At 45.9% G+C, this 18,073-nt stretch overlaps 1 protein-coding gene across 2 annotated transcripts in view; it reads left to right on the plus strand.

Annotated features, from left to right (window-relative positions):
* Positions 1 to 18,073, plus strand: part of TRIM24 (tripartite motif containing 24) — a 387,425-nt gene that overhangs the window by 57,297 nt on the left and 312,055 nt on the right. For both annotated transcript variants that reach the window (XM_030214266.1, XM_030214267.1), the window contains exon 2: positions 5,621 to 5,739. In XM_030214266.1, the coding sequence (XP_030070126.1) occupies positions 5,621 to 5,739 (119 nt within the window). The remainder of the gene's footprint in view (positions 1 to 5,620; positions 5,740 to 18,073) is intronic.

Below are 18,073 nucleotides of genomic sequence, written 5' to 3' on the forward strand. Positions count from 1 at the left end.
CAAGAATGAGGGAAGGAGATGAAGGTTCAAGAAAGAAGGAAAGCCAGGAGTCAAACTCAGTGAGAAAGGAAGAAAGGGACTTATCAGGGGATCGATAAATGACTGCTACTTGGCGAGGCAGAGGAATGAATAAGACGGATGGAGTGGACTTTGAAGGAAGAAAAACAGCGAGATTGAGGTGGAAGAAGAGACTGAAATCTACAGGTGGGTGAAAGTAGTAGCCCGACACCACCTCTGCAGCCAACCGGCGAGGAGTATGGAAGAAAAGGTAACCCCCTTGACAGAAGGCCGCAGGTGAAGCAGTCTTCAGGGCAAAGCCAAGTCTCGGTTAGGGTAAGCAGATGTATGAGAGATAGAGGTTGTGGATGCTTCTCACAGGGCTTCCACTCAGCCACCTCTCTCCTCTTCAATCTGTTCAAAATTCTGCTGCACGACTAATATTTCGCCAGTCATTATGCCCATATCAGCCTTCCCCTGAAGTCACTTCACTGGCTCCCTATCCGTTTCCATATAAAATTCAAGCTCCTCTTATTGACTTATAAGTGCATTCACTCTGTAGCCTCTCACTACCTCTCCACCCTCATCTCTCCCTACACTCCTTCCCAGGAACTCCGTTCACTAGGCAAATGTCTCCTAATTGCACCCTTCTCCTCCATCGCTAACTCCAGACTCCGTTCCTTTTGTCTTGCTGCACCTTATGCCTGGAATGGGCTTCCTGAGCTGTTACGTCTAGCTCCATCCCTGGCCGCCTTCAAATCCGGGCTAAAGGCTTACCTGTTTGCTGCTACTTTTGACTCCTAACTTGTCACTTGCTCGTAACCTTTATCTTGTCTTCCTCTCTTCAATAGTCCCTTTCCCTATGTGTCCTTCTGTCTGTCCTACCCTTATCCTTATTGGTCCTGTCTGTCCTGATTTAGATTGTAAGCTCTTTTGAGCAAGGACTGTCTTTTCTTCATGTTCAGTTGTGAAGCGCTGCGTACGACTGGTAGCGCTATAGAAATGATTTATAGTAGTAGTAGTAGTAGGGTGGAGTCGAAGATGAAGTATTTAGGGATATTTCTTACTAAAGATCTAGCATCTCTGTATAGAGCCAATATTAACCCCTTACTAGAGATGACCAGAAATAAATTGACAATGTGGAGGGATCTTCCACTCAAGGTATGGGGGTGGGTTGCTCTATTTAATATGATGCTGGCCCCTACCTGGTTATATGTGTTCCAGCAGCTTCCCCTCTTTCTTAAAAATTGAGAGGAACGGCTCTTGAGGAGACTGCTGCAAGATTTCCTGTGGAAAGGGAAGTGACCAAGGTTACCACTTGATAGAGTGGCCTCTCCAAGGGATGCGGGAGGAATGGGCCTCTTAAACATTAGATTTTTAACAATCGTACATGCCATGCGTCACATCAATGACTGGTATCGGGGGTCCTCTGAATTTTCTATAACACCAATTGAGACGTCGTCGTTCCCCGAGATACACTTCAGTCACCTCCTACATTCTGGCAGGAATTTACCAGCCCATGCTTTTCAAAGACATCCATTATTGCAATCCTTGAGGGCTGCCTGACGCTGGATGTGTAGGAGACATAATTTTTCGACGGCCTGTTCCCCATAGCTTTCCATATGTGTTAATCCAGCCTTTCCTCCAGGTCAGGGGAATAGCATCTTTAGCAGGCGGAAGAATAAAGGCATAGTATATTTAGCACAGGTAGTTACAGAAGAGGGAGCTCTGTGCACTTACTTAGATTTACAGACTCAATATGGGATCTCGTCAGGGCATTTATTTGAATACTTTCAAGTGAAACATTATATTGCTTCTTTGAATTGGATTGATTTAACAGAGGATGTGTTGGAAGTACTCTCAGAGGCCTTTTCATTGGGGGCTCAGCTGTCTGTTCCATTGAAATTTCACCATCAACAATTAAAGGATTCAACTGCAGAGATGGATTATGTGCGCCTGGCTCTTTGCTGGTCGGCGGATCTTGAGTGTGAGGTGTCGGCAGATATGTGCAAATCATTTTTAAAATCCATACATACACAGAGGCTTTCGATTCCACAGAGAGAGAGGCTTTACAGATGGCTCTTGAGACTTTATATCTCTCCACACAAGGCATATTTAGCGAAATTTGCAAATAGTGGGAACTGCCCTAAGTGCGGGGGGAAGTTAGCCACACTGGGACATATGTTTTGGCGGTGCAAGTATATACAATGATTTTGGATAGATGTCTTAAAGAGTGTGGAGCAAATGTGGGGCTGTACTTTATTATATGACCCTCTGATGTTATTTAACAATTATAAATTTTCATCTGATCTGCCGGAGGGATTTAGGGATTTTATTAAGATAGCCCTATTCCTTGGGATCACTTCTATCGATCTTGTGGCGGTCCTCTGACGGGCCATCGTTGCAAGCGTGGAGGTCACTGCTAATACAGCAGATGCGTTTAGACAGATGTGATGTTAAAGACCTCGAGAGTGTCTCAGGTCTTAAATTTCGAGCGATGTGGGAACCTTTGTGGATGATCTTCCCCCTTAAGGAAGAAGTTTTTTTTGTTAAATTTCTAATCAGGACATATAATGGTGACAGGTGGGGGAGGGGAAGGGAGGGGCAGATTAGTATAGAGCCTTGTTGTAATTAGGGAATTTGGAAAGGGGGGTGGTATGAAGGGGGAAAAGTTGAAGATAATTTGTTTGGACTTAGTGATGATCTGTACAGATATACATTTCTGTGAGTTGAAACCTTGTACTTTACATACAGAGATGTCTGTTATTTTGAATCTACCAATAAAAATCAATTACACATAATCATTTACTTGTTGAGCCTGTTTAGCCAATTTTTCATGCATCTCTGCATTATGTTCATTCATTTTTCTGTAGACATGCAGCAAGATCCAGCTTTGCCTACCTACGGCACTAACTTCCTTTTCTTTCTCTACTGGCACTTTCTGCAAACAGTCCACTGCTCTGTTAGCTCAGCATCTTTCAGTACTACCCCCAGGGTTCACATAAACTGGCACAATAGAACCATTAAGTCCCATCCCGGAATCTGAATTGGAGTAAGCGAGGACTTATTAGAAGACCCCTTTTGCTCCTTTTTCCTACAAAACATTGAGCACCCCTATATTTTGACAACGATATAACCTACTCCTGGTACCAAATGTTTTGCTTTAGGTTCTTTCTGGTATATGTCATACATATACTATAGAGGCGATCAAAAGTTATTACATAAATTTATTCAAGTAAGTAAATCATAGATCGTACATCACCGCTCAAGTTGCAGACAACATCTTCGCCAGCAACTGGGTGGTCCCGGGTGCAGTCAGGCAGAGAGTCTCGGCAGGCACAATGGGCCTGGGCAACATGTCTGTTCTGCAGGTGAGATCTCTGTCTACCTGCCCCGGATCTTCTGTCTTTATACCTACTAATAAACATGATCTCATCATTTAATTCAATAATGCTGACATGTAATTAAGGATGTGACAGTTTCTGAATGCATCCCCAGTGTCATGTCTGTGGTCGTGACCCCTCTCAGACTCGCCTTATTTCCGGCGGTCAGCTTCTGAGCGGGCTTCTGTCCTTTCTGAGTTAGTTCTGTCTCTGTGTGCTGGCTGCTTCCAGCATGGCTCTGATTACTCCACTATACTGCACCTGTGTGTGTTAAGCCTCTCTGTGCTTCAGTATGCTTTCTGACTGTTTTGGTTTGTGTTCCTCTTGCCCTCTGGTGGCCAGACCTGGTGGCTGCATTGGATTGTCTGTGTGCTGTTTCCCGTTCCAGACTTCAGCCCAGTCCAGTCCGGATCTTTTGGCCTGCCAGACTTGCTTGGCTTGTTTGAGCCTGCACAGCACCCGTAGCTGCCTGGTGATTGCTGCAGCTGAATCTAGCTGCTGCTGGGCTTGTTAGCCATTTGGAAACTCTCTGCTTTGCTTTTGCATTGCTTAAGGCCCTGGTATGTTGGGGTGCTGGTGCACTTCTGCCTAGTCCAGTTTATAGTCTGTAATTCTTGCCTGATTCTAGTTTAGTCTTTGTGTAGCTTCTTGTTCTGTGTTGCTTGTTTCCCAGTCTTGTTTCTATGTCTTTGTCTAGTTCTTAGTTGCCTGTGTTTCTTGTTCAGTGGCTGCCTGGCAGCTTTCATTTCTGTCTCTTATCTATCAGTGTTTGTTCCCTGTTTCAGTGGCTGCTTGCAGCTTTCAGTTCTGTCCCTTGTCTGTCTGAGAGTCCTGGTCTAGTATTCTGCCTAGACTCCCTGTGTGTTTTCTGCTGGTGTCCAGTTCCGGCCCTGTCTGGCAAGTCCTGCCGGCCACATGCACCCAGGGGCTCAACTCCTGGGGAAGGGTGGCCAGGTGCAGGTGAAGTCTAGCCGCCCCTGTCAGAGTTCTGTCTTATCCCTGTGTGGGGTGGTTTTGCTTGCCACTGCCGCTCCTCGGCAGTGGCCCAAGGGCTCACGATCGTAGTTCCTGCGTTTTGGAAAGTCTGACACCCAGGAACTGGCCAGGTTTCCAGAGACTCATTTGAAATGTCATCCTTAGCCCTAAGCATGTTTTTATTCCATTTAGTACAAATCAGTTCATCATTTAATATTATAATTCTATCAATTCCTGTCCTGGGAGTCCATTATGTACTTTCAAGAGAGCATTAAATATCCATTTAATACAGACCAGTGCATCATTTAATATGATAACAGTACTTAAGCAGAACACAATGTCAAGCACAAACTTTTCCATTACACTTTTCTGGCAGATATCACAGTGGGCTCTCCAGAAAAGACCTGCCATTGGAGAGGAAGCAATGGCAGGAGTTGATGAAGCTATCTGAAATGAAAAGCCAAAGGGACCACCTAGTTTGGGATTCTTTTGGGAGTGGCGGGGCAATTTATTGTATCTGGTTAATGTAAGATGAATCTGAGTGGCTGGTGGATTGTACAGTTAGTCTTTGACTATTGAAAGTGATTTCCTTGCTTTCCTTGAATCTCTGATAGACCAGTCTAGGGACCTACTCTAGAAGATTGAAGGTTTTGGGTTCTTCACCTGCCATTGGTTTGTAAGTGGTTTCACATTCTGTAGTTGTGTTCTGGAAGGGTATTGTTTTCCCTCAAATATTTTATCTGTTTCTATTATATGTAGCTTTATCATTAGCATAGTAATAGGATTCTGGAATACCATCTGTTACGCCAGTGATGTCATTAGAATCTTCAGTTTTTTTCTTCCTCCATCTGCTAGTAAGTAGATATCAGGATTCAAGGAAAGGAAATTATCAGGTAAGAGTGAACGTTACCTTTCTTTTATACCTTACAGTTTTTAACATTTATGAGAGAAAAATCCTAAGTATATTCTTGTGGTGTATTTGCATTTTAAAGCAAATGCAGCCTTGCGGACCTTACTTTGCCTTTTAAAAGGAAATAACCTGGTGGATTCAGATTGTATCTATTGCTGGAACAAATTTAACTGGAATTTTCCAGGAAAGGTAGCTTTTTAAATAGATGCAATAACCAGTTTAGATAGCTGTTGCCAGTTTAATTTGACTCTAATTCTTTGAGCAACTTGGAGTAGTTAGTGAACACTATATTCTTTAAAGCTGCTAGTCTTATTTTGTAGTAGACCTCGGTCTTTCTTTTTATTTTCTTCCACAGTTGGTGTTATTCGTTGTCCAGTGTGCAGTCAGGAGTGTGCAGAGAGACACATCATAGACAACTATTTTGTGAAGGATACCACAGAGGTTCCCACCAGCACTGTGGAAAAGTCAAGCCAGGTGATTGTATAATAACTTCTGATTTTGTAATTGTGTGTTACTGTCACAGTATACTGCTGTATGGCTGTCTATGCTATCATTTGAAAACTAAAAGTGAAAAGACATTGAATTTCAGTCCCCAGCCTCTTGTCATATTTAATATATGAAAGGTTAACCTGTTCTTCCATAGCGTCTCACAGATCAATCCAGAGACGAGTGGGTTATGTCCCTCTACTAGCAGGTGGAGATAAGAACACCAGAGATCTGTCAAAGGTACTGTGCAGAGGCCTCACTTTCAGTATTCTCTACATCTCAGCAGGTGGATGGACATATCCTGCGCAGCTCTTTGGATGGTGATTTCTTCTAGCCTGTTCCCTCAGGTGTAGTTGAGCTGGGGGTCTTGACTTTTTCTGCCTGCCTGTTGGGGCGTACACCACCTCACCCCTCTCTGCCTTTCTTGTATGACGGCGCTCTTGGAGAGTTGTTCTCCTGCCTCTGTTTAAAAAAAAAAAAAAAAAAAGAAGCATTTGCATAGTTCGGTGATGCTTGCCTCTGTCTTCAATGGTACTGTAAGTATTGCTGTTTTCTTTCCTTATATCAGCTGGTGTAATGTTCAGGCTGCTGCTGTTGGGGATTCTAGTGAGTGGTATTAGTGCTTTTGGCTGTCTAATGTTCACTGCATACAGCTGCCTTTCTTCTATGCAGGTCCCGGGTTCTGTCTCCAGGACCATCAAAGGGAGTATGACAGAGTTTTTGGTGATGGCTTCCGTGTCTGTCATTTGACGCGCAGTGGCCATTTTTGGTCCTTGGCGCCATTTCTTGACTACAGGCGTTTGGCAGACTTTATTTAAAAAAAACACACACACAGAAACACCAGAGGGATACAGTGTTTGCTTCCCCTGCCCGTTGGGTTCCCTACATGGCTTTCAGTAGTGCTCCATTGCTGCTGCAGACATTGGCTGATAGGTGTTGGGGCTTGCTTTCTATGCGGCTCATTCTGGGAGTAGCGACCGGCAGTCCTCTCTCCCATCTCTGTTCCCATCATTTGCAAGGGCACTCCTTGCCTTTTGGCTCCTTAACAACTCTGATTTTAAAGTGCAGCTCACTGCAGGGAGTGCTACAGCACAGTTCTTGCGACTTCACTTCTTAGGCTGCTAGCGCTTAAATGCTGTTCAGTGTTCTTAGTTAGTTTTCCTGCACTACTGTTGCCAGTTTAGGGGGTTTTCCTGGCGAGGGCTACATTTCCACGGTATATGGTGTTTACTCATGGCTGTGCTTATCTAGTGCACCTCAAGTTGAAGAGAAGTGGGTCCCTGAGTTGTTCTACTTGTCTAGGAGCACTCCTGTTTCCTCTCCATTCGGGTTACTCCTTGCTGGGCCCTACTTTTTTTGGGAGTGTTCGTCAGCTGCGCCGTGCAGGACTGTAGTTCCCTTTCAGGAGGCACGAGTGTGTCCTCCTGCCAGTTCCTTGCGGGTGCCTTCAGGGCCTCACGTCTGGGCTGGGTTTAGACCGAACGGTTTGCTGGTCCCTTTCTCTTGGAGTCAATTTTTTATAGGTCTTTCTTCCCGTGAGTGTTTGCCTCTGTCCCAGTCGCTGGGTTCTCATTTCCTGTCTTTAGCTCGCAGTTCTAGATGCCTGGTTTCTCCATCCCCTTAGGCGGTCTCCTTCCTATGGTAGGTGAGGGATCGGGGTTGGCAGTACAGCCTTTTATTTTCCAGCTCGGGCCTGACAGTATTCACAGTGGAGAAGGGTAGTTAGTGGGGTTCCTCAGGGGTCTGTGCTATGACCGCTGCTTTTTAATATATTTATAAATGATTTAGAGATGGGAGTAACTAGCAAGGTAATTAAATTTGCTGATGACACAAAGTTATTCAAAGTTGTTAAATCGCGACAGGATTGTGAAAAATTACAAGAGGACCTTACGAGACTGGGAGACTGGGCGGCTAAATGGCAGATGACGTTTAATGTGAGCAAGTGCAAGGTGATGCATGTGGGAAAAAAGAACCCGAATTATAGCTACGTCATGCAAGGTTCCACGTTAGGAGTTACAGACCAAGAAAGGGATCTGGGTGTCGTCGTCGATAATACACTGAAACCTTCTGCTCAGTGTGCTGCTGCGGCTAGGAAAGCGAATAGAATGTTGGGTATTATTAGGAAAGGTATGGAAAACAGGTGTGAGGATGTTATAATGCCGTTGTATCACTCCATGGTGCGACCGCACCTTGAGTATTGTGTTCAATTCTGGTTGCCGCATCTCAAGAAAGATATAGTAGAATTGGAAAAGGTGCAGAGAAGGGCGACTAAAATGATAGCGGGGATGGAACGACTTCCCTATGAAGAAAGATTAAGGAGGCTAGGACTATTCAGCTTGGAAAAGAGATGGCTGAGGGGAGACATGATAGAGGTATATAAAATAATGAGTGGAGTGGAACAGGTGGATGTGAAGCGTCTGTTCACGCTTTCCAAAAATACTAGGACTAGGGGGCATGCAATGAAACTACAGTGTAGTAAATTTAAAACAAATCTGAGAAAATGTTTCTTTACCCAATGTGTAATTAAACTCTGGAATTCGTTGCCGGAGAAAGTGGTGAAGGCGGTTAGCTTAGCAGAGTTTAAAAAGGGGTTGGATGGTTTCCTAAAGGACAAGTCCATAGACCGCTACTAAATGGACTTGGGAAAAATCCACAATTCCAGGAATAACATGTATAGAATGTTTGTACATTTGGGAAGCTTGCCAGGTGCCCTTGGCCTGGATTGGCCGCTGTCGTGGACAGGATGCTGGGCTCGATGGACCCTTGGTCTTTTCCCAGTATGACATTACTTATGTACTTATTATTTTAGTTTGCTCCTTGTTGTTCACCCTTGGCCTAGATGCAGCTTCAGCTATGATTTCCTAGCCAGCTCCTTTTGCTGCTCCATTGCCTACTCCAGTCTTAGACGCTGGTTATGCCAGTGGAGGTGCCCCTGGTTCCAGCTCTCATCTTGGAACATAAGTTTCCTTATCAGCAGCACATGAATCCAGGAACTGGTGGGTTATATCTGCCTACCAGCAGGTGGAGATACTGAAAACAGTGACATTGGACGACCAGCTCCTTATCTCCTCAGTATATCTCTATCTCCAGCAGGTGGTGGACGGATTCTTGGGGAACTCCTGGGCTCTTTGGCCAGTTGACTGTAGGAGTGTCTGGCTGATGGTGCTGGCCTTGGGGACATACTTGTGCTGCAGGTCCTTGACCTACCCCAACGCTCTGTTTTCTCCCTCTCTTTGCTATTCTAAAAAAAAAAAAAAAAAAAAGAGTATTCTTCTTCTCACAAATTTTGCAGCTGCCAGCCAAATCAAAACTAGAAAGAGAGTGAAACACAGAATATTTTTCAGGCTGTGGGGAGCACGGGAGCGCCTTTTGGGCTCCCAAGGAGAGTGACCACCACTTGTCTGCCTTCCTTCCAGCACTGGTGAGTACTTTGTGCTCCCTTTTCTGTGGTTGGGGCGGCTGGACCAGCGAACGCGCATTTTTTCCCTATGGCAGTGGAGGCGGTAAAAAGATGTTCCCGCTGTGGCTCTTGCCGTTCCGCAGTGGGAGTCTGTGTGGCGCACTGCTTGGAGGCGGCGGCGGAATCTGTTGAGCCGGCAGGGGAACTTCCCTTGCTTTGGACCATGCGGTCCGTGGGTCTGTGGCAGCGTCAGAAGCGCTTTTCTCTTCCCCTGACTCTCCCCACCTTCCCGGTTCGGTGGGCACAGGGGTCAGCGGTGCTAGGGCGGCTTCTGGTCCCCTTTTTGCTTTGGTTTGACCTTCTGGGATTGAGATGAACTTCTCTCCCGATTTTGTTCTCTTGCTGCACCAGCCTTTTTTTTACTCAAGAAAGGTATGCCTGCGGGACCTTCTCCCTTTCCTCTGCCCTATTCGGAACCCAGGGAGACCCTGCTCAGGGGGATTTTGGTCTTAACTTGTGCACAGAAGACTTAGCTGCTAAGTGCAGACATGTCTCTTCTTTCCCTGAAGGGGGGGGGGGGGGGGATCTAATGGTCCTGTTTCTTTCCACCTTTCGGTGGTGCTGGGATTTGGAGAATCTGCTAGATCCTCTGAGCTAGAAGATTTGGAGGAGGGGGATTCTTAACTGGGAGAGCAGGATGATCCAACTGCGGTTTGGATCTTTCATCGTGAGGAGCTGCCTACCCTCATCTCCCAAGCGTTAGCGGCGGTTAATATCTCGGACCCTGAGGACCTTTCCGCTGCATCTATTAACCCGAAGATGGCAAGCATGAGAAAACCTAGAGCTTTCCCGATGCATAGAATGCTCTCCCACGGGAGGTGGTGGAGAGGAAAATGGTAACGGAATTCAAACATGCGTGGGATAAACATAAAGGAATCCTGTTCCAAGGGAATGGATCCTCAGAAGCTTAGCTGAGATCAGGTGGCAGAGCCGGGGGTGGGAGGCGGGGCTGGTGGTTAGGAGGCAAGGATATTGCTGGGCAGACTTATACGGTCTGTCCCAGAGCCGGTGGTTGGGAGGCAGGGATAGTGCTGGGCAGACTTATACGGTCTGTGCCCTGAAAATGACAGATACAAATCAAGGTAAGGTATACACAAAAAGTAGCACATATGAGTTTATCTTGTTGGGCAGACTGGATGGACCATGCAGGTCTTTTTCTGCCGTCATCTACTATGTTACTATAAGTCTATACAGGAACTTATTTCAACTCAGTGGTCTGAACCTGAGAATTCTTTAAAAGTGGCGAGGGCCATGACATGGCTCTATCTGGTGGCTTCTTCTATCTTGGAGGTTTTTTCTTTGCCTAAGGTAGACGCTTTGGTGACGGCGGTCACTAAGAAGACCACCTTCCCGGTAGGGGGGGGGGTCACCCTTAAAGACATGCAAGACAGGCGTCTTGAAGCCTCTCTCAATCATTCCTTTGAGGTGGCTGCTTGACCTTGCAGGCTTCTATTTGTACTTCTTATGTGGCCAGAGCTTGCCTTTCCTGGTTTCAGCAGAGCCTGGAGCAAGATCAGGAGTCAGCTTCAGGGGCCTTGACTAGTACTTCTATGGACTCTGCTCTCGCCTATTTAGTGGATGCTCTGTATGACCTGGTCAGGGCTTCAGGTAAGCAGATGGCTCTGGCGGTTTCAGCTCGATTTTTGCTTTGGTTGTGCCACTGGGCTGCTGATATGGTTTCTAAACAGCGTCTCAGGCTTCCCTTTCGTGGAAAGTTGCTTTTTGGCAAGGATCTGGAAAAGATAGTTAAGGATTTGGGAGATTCTAAGTTTCAGCGCCTTTCTAAGGACACTCTTAAGCCTGGTTCTAAGTCTGGTTCTTCTAGACCTCGTTTTCATGAGGTTCACCGTTATTGGCCTGGCCATAATTCTTCCTTTCAGTGTTCCAGATTCCAGCAGAAGTCTTCCTTTCGGAACGACAAGAGATCGGCGGGAGCTTCAAACAGGGCTCAGACTTCCAGTTAGCCTAAACAATGAGGGGGCGCAGGTCCATGCCTTGGCTGTTTCCATAGGGGGTTGATTATCTCTCTATTATGGGGTGTGAGCCACCATAACGTCAGATCAGTGGGTTCTGGGTCTTGTAAGAGACGGCTACAGGTTAGCGTTTGCTTTTCCCATCGAAGACGGATTTTTGGAGTCTCACTGTTCCACAACTTCCAGGAAGCAGGCCGTCCTGGCTACTCTGCAAACGCTCTTAGATCTCGGGGCGGTAGTCCCAGTTCCTTGGCCTGAATGGTGCATTATTCAGTCTACTTTGTCGTTCCTCGCAAAGGGTGGCGCCTTCAAGCCTATTCTCGACCTCAGGAAAGTGAACAAGTGTCTCTGGGTTCGCAGTTTCCACATGGAGACTGTGCAATCGGTGATTGCCTCTGTTCTGCCAGGTGAGTTTTTCGCGGCCTTGGATCTGAAAGAGACCTATTTGCCTCGTACTTTTTCCAAGGTAATGGTGGTGGTAGTGGCCTCCCTTTGGAAAGAGGGAATCAGAGTTCATGCCTCTGTTCTGCCAGGTGAGTTTTTCGTGGCCTTGGATCTGAAAGAGACCTATTTGCCTCGTACTTTTTCCAAGGTAATGGTGGTGGTAGTGGCCTCCCTTTGGAAAGAGGGAATCAGAGTTCATCCGTATCTCGGCAATTGGCTGATTCCAGTGTATTCAGTTCAGGAAAGTTTGACGGCCACCTCTCGAGTCCTGGAGTTCCTGCAGTCCTTCGACCGGGTGATCAACTTTCCCAAAAGCCATTTAGTTCCCTCCCAAGCGTTTGGAATATCTGAGAGTTTTGTTCGATACGGCCCGGGACGGGTTTTCTTACCAGAGAGCAGGAGACTCTAGCTTTGTTCCCAGGTTCGCAGCCTGCTGCTTTCCCCTTGTCCTCGAGATTGGGATTACGTCCAGGTCCTGGGGTTGATGATGGCCACTTTGGAAGTGGTTCCGTGGGCAAGGGCTCACGTGCGCCCTCTTCAGCGTGCCTTGTTGAGTCACTGGTCTCCGGTGTTCCAAGGTTATCTTTGTTGTCTGGCATAGCTTCCGAGAGCGAGAGACAGCATGGTGTGGTGGCTGTGTTCCAGCAATCTTCGGAAGGGGATGCATTTGGTGTATCCTCCCTGGGTGATTGTAGTTATGGATGCCAGTCTCTCAGGCTGGGGAGCTCATTGTCTTCATGGATGGCTCAGGGAAAGTGGTCTCAGATGGAAGTGAAGTGGATCATCAACTTCTTGGAGTTTAGAGCAATCAGTCTGGCTCTCAGGAGGTTTCAAGGTCTTCTGAAAGGTCACACGGTTCGAGTCCTGTCAGCCAACGCTTCGGCGGTGGCCTATATCAGTCGCCAGGGGGGCACTCAGGAGTGTAGCCTTGGCTTCAGAGGCGACCAACCTTCTTCAGTGGGCAGAGAGTCATCTTCTGTGCCTCTCTGCTGCCACATCCTGGAGTTGGTGACGGAGGCCTTCAACCTAATCTGTCAGCGGTGGGGTACTCCAGTGGTGGATCTGATGGCAACCAAACTGAATGCAAAAGTGCTGTGGTTCTTTAGCAGAAGACGGGAGCCAGATTCAGCAGACCTAGACGCTCTGTTGCAGCCTTGGCTGGTAGTTGGTCTTCGCTATGTCTTCCCTCCTTGGCCACTAATCGGTCGGCTGCTGTATCGAATCAGGCTTCATCAGGGTCTAGTGGTCCTGGTAGCTCCAGGATTGGCCTCGTCGGCCATGGTATGCGGATCTGGTACATCTACTCGTAGAGACCCCGCTGCGACTTCCTATTTGTCCGGGGCTTGTTCATCAAGACCCAATTCAGATGGCGGACCTCTCCTGCTTTGATCTTACGGCTTGGCTCATGAGAGAGCGAAATTGAGGAAGAAAGGTTATGAGGATTCTGTGATTGCCACTTTGCTTTGTGCTCACGAATGCTCCATGACTGCGGCTTATGTCAGAGTGTGGCACACGTTTGAGACGTGGTGTTCCGACCGTGCTTGGTCTCCTTTTAAGGCATCTGTTTCTCAGATTTTGCCCTTCTTGCAGGTTGGTCTCCAAAGGGCTTGTCTTATAACTCCCTTCGGGTGCAAGTCATGGCTCTGGCCTGTTTCCGAGGGCGTCTAGCTGGTGATTCTCTTGCAGGTCATTTGGACGTGGTACTTTTTTTTAAAGGTTTTTTTTTTTTTTCACCTCCGTCCTCCTCTTCAGCGTCTGTGCCCGTCTTGGAAGTTAACTTTGGTCCTTATTGTGCTGCAGGGTCCTCCTTTTCAGCCATTGCGCTCTGCTTCCAATAAAGATCTCACTTTGAAGATGGTGTTGTGGTGGCTATTTCCTTGGCGCGCAGGGTTTTGAAATTGCAGGCCCTGTCTTGTTGGGAGCCCTTCCTGGCGTTCTCGGAATCTGATATTACTTTGAGGACGGTTCCATGCTTTTTGCCTAAAGTGGTGTTAATGCCCCTGTACAAGTCGTTGGTTAGGCCCCACCTGGAGTATCGTGTTTAGTTTTGGAGGCCGTATCTTGCTAAGGATGTAAAAAGAATTGAAGCTGTGCAAAGAAAAGCTACGAGGATGGTATGGGATTTGCGTTACAAGACGTATGAGGAGAGACTTGCGGACCTGAACATGTATACCCTGGAGGAAAGAAGAAACAGGGGTGATATGATATAGACGTTCAAATATTTGAAAGGTATTAATCCGCAAACGAACCTTTTTCGGAGATGGGAAGGCGGTGGAACGAGAGGGCATGAAATGAGATTGAAGGGGGGCAGACTCAAGAAAAATGTCAGGAAGTATTTTTTCACGGAGAGGGTGGTGGATGCTTGGAATGCCCTCCTGCGGGAGGTGGTGGAGATGAAAACGGTAACGGAATTCAAACATGCGTGGGATAAACATAAAGGAATCCTGTGCAGAAGGAAGGGATCCTCAGGAGCTTAGCCTAGAATGGGTGGCAGAGCTGGTGGTTGGGAGGCGGGGCTAGTGCTGGGCAGACTTATACAGTCTGTGCTGGGGCTGGTGGTTGGGAGGCGGGACTAGTGCTGGGCAGACTTATACGGTCTGTGCCAGAGCCAGTGGTGGGAGGCAGCGATAGTGCTGGGCAGACTTATACGGTTTGTGCCAGAGCTGGTGGTGGGAGGCGGGACTGGTAGTTGGGAGGCGAGGATAGTGCTGGGCAGACTTATACAGTCTGTGCCAGAGCTGGTGGTGGGAGGCGGGGTTGGTGGTTGGGAGGCGGAGATAGGGCTGGCCAGACTTATACGGTCTGTGCACTGAAGAGGACAGTACAAATAAAAAAGTAGCACATATGAATTTATCTTCTTGGGCAGACTGGATGGACCGTGCAGGTCTTTTTCTGCCATCATCTACTATGTTTATTATGTATTTAAATCAGCCTCTTTTTCTTCCTTCCTTTTGAAGAGCGGATTTTCCAGAAAACTTTGTTCGGGTACATCTCTTAGATGTTCGACGTGCTCTACTTCATTATCTGCAGGTGACTAATGATTTCAGGTGTTCAGATCATCTGTTTGTTCTTTGTTCTGGTCCCAGACGAAGCTATGCAGCTTCCAAAGCATCGATTTCTCGTTGGCTTAAAGAAGCTATTTCTTCTGCGTATTTGCTGAAGGGCGTCATTCCTCCAGAGGGTTTGGGAGCTCATTCAACTTGGGTTCAGGCGACTTCTTGAGCGGAAACTGCTTTCCTTGGATGACATTTATCAAGCGGCTACTTGGGCTTCTTGTCATTCGTTTGTTAAGCACTATAGCTTTGACGTGGAGGCAAGGAAGGACGCTTATTTTGGCACAGTGGTGCTCTCTCTGGGAGCGGCGGCTTCCCTTCCTATTTAGGCATTTCTTTGGTACATCCCACCAGTTCCTGGGTTCATCTGCTGCTTATTCTAAGGAAGGTAAAATTATGTCTTGCCTGGTAATTTTCTTTCCGTTAGTCGTAGCAGCTGAATTCAGGATCCCTCCCTATTTCCTTTTCAAACCCAGATATGCTAACAGCTGTTACCACTTCCTCCGGCAAAGAGTTCCAAAGCTTAACTATTCGTTGTGAAAAAAATATTTCCTCCTATTTGTTTTAAACGTATTTCCATGTAATTTTCTCAAGTGTTCCCTAGTCTTTGTACTTTTGGATCGAGTAAAAAATCGATTTACTTCTACTCGTTCTACACCACTCAGGATTTTGTAGACCTTAATCATATGTCCCCTTATCCATCTCTTTTCCAAGCTGAAGAGCCCTAATCTCTTTAGCCTTTCCTCATATGAGAGGAGTTCCATCCCCTGTATCATTTTAGTCGCTCTTATTTGAACCTTTTCTAATTCCGCTATATTTTTTTGAAATATGGCGACCAGAACTAAACGCAGTACTCAAGGTGCGAACGCACCATGAAGCGATACAAAGGCATTATAGTATTTTCAGTCTTATTCACCATCCCTTTCCTAATAATTCCTAGCATCCTGTTTGCTTTTTTGGCCGCTGCTGCACACTGAGTAGAAGATTTCAGTGTATTGTGTACAATGAGGCCCAGATCTTTTTCTTGAGTGCTGACCCCCAAGGTGGACCCTAGCATCAGGTAACTGTGATTCAGATTATTCTTTCCAATGTGCATCACCTTGCATTTGTCCACATTAAATTTCATCTGCCATTTGGATGCCCAGCCTTCCAGTTTCATAAGGTCTTCCTGCAATATTTCACAGTCCACATGTGTTTTAACAACCTTGAATAGTTTTGTATCATCTGCAAATTTGATCACTTGTCATTCTGATTTCCATATCATTTATAAAAATGTTAAATAGTATTGGTCCCAGTACAGATCCCTGTGGCACTCCACTATTCACTCTTCTCCAGTGAGAGAAATGACCATTTAACCCTACCCTTTATTTTCTATCCAAGAACCAATTCCTAATCCACACCAGAACCTTGCCTCCTATCCCATGACGCTTTATTTTTTCAGGAGTCTCTCATGAAAATCTTTTATCAAAAGCTTTCTGAAAATCTAGATACACTACATTAACCTGCTCACCTTTATCCACATGTTTGTTCACACTTTCAAAGAAATGAAGCAAGTTGGTGAGGCAAGACTTCCCTCGACTGAATCCATGCTGATTCTGTCTCATTAAACCATGTTTGTGTACTTCTTCTATAGTTTTATTCTTTATAATAGTTTCCACTATTTTGCCCTGCACAGACGCCAGGCTTACCGGTCCATAATTTCATGTATCACCCCTAGAACCCTTTAAAAATATCGGCGTCACAATGTCCACCCTCTAGTCTTCAGGTACTATGGATGATTTTAACGACAAGTTACATATTACTAACAGCGGATCAGCAATTTCATGCTTGAGTTCTTTGAGTACCCTTGGATATATGCCATCCGGTCCAGGTGATTTACTACTCCTTTAATTTGTCAATTTGGCTCAGTACATCTTCCAGGTTCACCGATATTTCTTTCAGTTCCTCCACATCATCCACCTTGAAAACCATTTCCGGTACAGGCAGATATCTTACATGTTCTTCCGTAAAGACAGAAGCAAAGAATTCATTCAGTTTCTCCACTATGGCCGTGTCCTCCCTGAATGCCCCTTTTGCTCCTTTGTGATCTAACGGTCCCACTGATTCCCTCGCAGGCTTTCTGCTTTTGATGTACCTGAAAAAGTTGTTAGCCTCTGCAGCTAGTTTCTCTTCATTTTCTCTTTTAGCCTTCTTTATTAATGCTTTGCATCTGACTTGCCAGTGCTTATGTTGCTTCCTATTTTCTTCATGTGGGTCCTTTTTCCGTTCTTGAAGGACAATCTTTTGGCTGTAATGGCCTCTCTTACTTCCCCTTTTAACCATGCTAGCTGACGTTTTCTGTTCTTTCCACCTTTGCAAATGCATGGAATGCATCTGAACTTTGCTTCCAAGATGGTATTTTTGAATAACGCCCATGCCTGATTGAGTGTCCTAACCTTTGCAGCCGATCCTTTTAGTTTTTTTTTAACCATTTTCCTCCTTTTATTATAGTCACCCTTTCGAAAATTAAATGCAGCTACAGTAGATTTTTTATGCGGGTTCATCCCAGATAGTAGCTCAAACTTAATCATGTTATGATCACTGTTTCTCAGGGGACCCAACACCGCCACCTCCTGCACTGTGCCCTGCACACCACTAAGGACCAGATCCAAAATGGCTCCCCTTTTCGTCGGTTCCTAGACCAACTGCTCCAAGAAGCTGTCGTTTATTACATCTAGAAATGTTATCTCCCTGGCACTCCCTGATGTAACATTTATCAAGTTAATATCAGGGTAATTGAAATCATCCATTATTATAGCATTGCCCAGTTTGCCAGCTTTCCTAATCTCTGTAAACATTTCTTCATCCATGTCTTTGTTCTGTCCTAGTGGACGGTAGTACAGCCCTACAAGAATACTCCCCTTCACACTTGGAATTTCTATCCATAATGATTCCACGCTGCTATCAGTGTCAGATTGAATGTTTATTTTATTTGACTCAATTCTCTTTTTAACATATAGCGCAACCCCTCCCCAATTTGATCCTCTCTATCTTTGCAATACAATTTGTACCCTGTTAACACAGTGTCTCATTGATTGTCCTCTTTCCACGTAGTCTTTGAGATGCCTATTATATCTACCTCATCATTTAGTGCTATGTATTCTAACTCTCCCATCTTATTTTTTAGGTTTCTAGTATTTGTATATAGGCACTTCAAATTGATCTACAAGTTGCTTAGAAGTTAAAGGGGATAATGCACATCTTTTATCCTGGTCTCTCATTAAGCACAGCTAGCTTACTATAAGCATTGTTGAAATCTCTCTACTGGGATTCCCTAAATATCCTATTTCAATAGTATACTTCAAGGACACTCCACACTGAACCATGCACTCCTGGGCGACTGTCAGATTTTC

Source organism: Microcaecilia unicolor, chromosome 9 (genome assembly GCF_901765095.1).
Source record: "Microcaecilia unicolor chromosome 9, aMicUni1.1, whole genome shotgun sequence".
Classification (NCBI taxonomy): domain Eukaryota; kingdom Metazoa; phylum Chordata; class Amphibia; order Gymnophiona; family Siphonopidae; genus Microcaecilia; species Microcaecilia unicolor.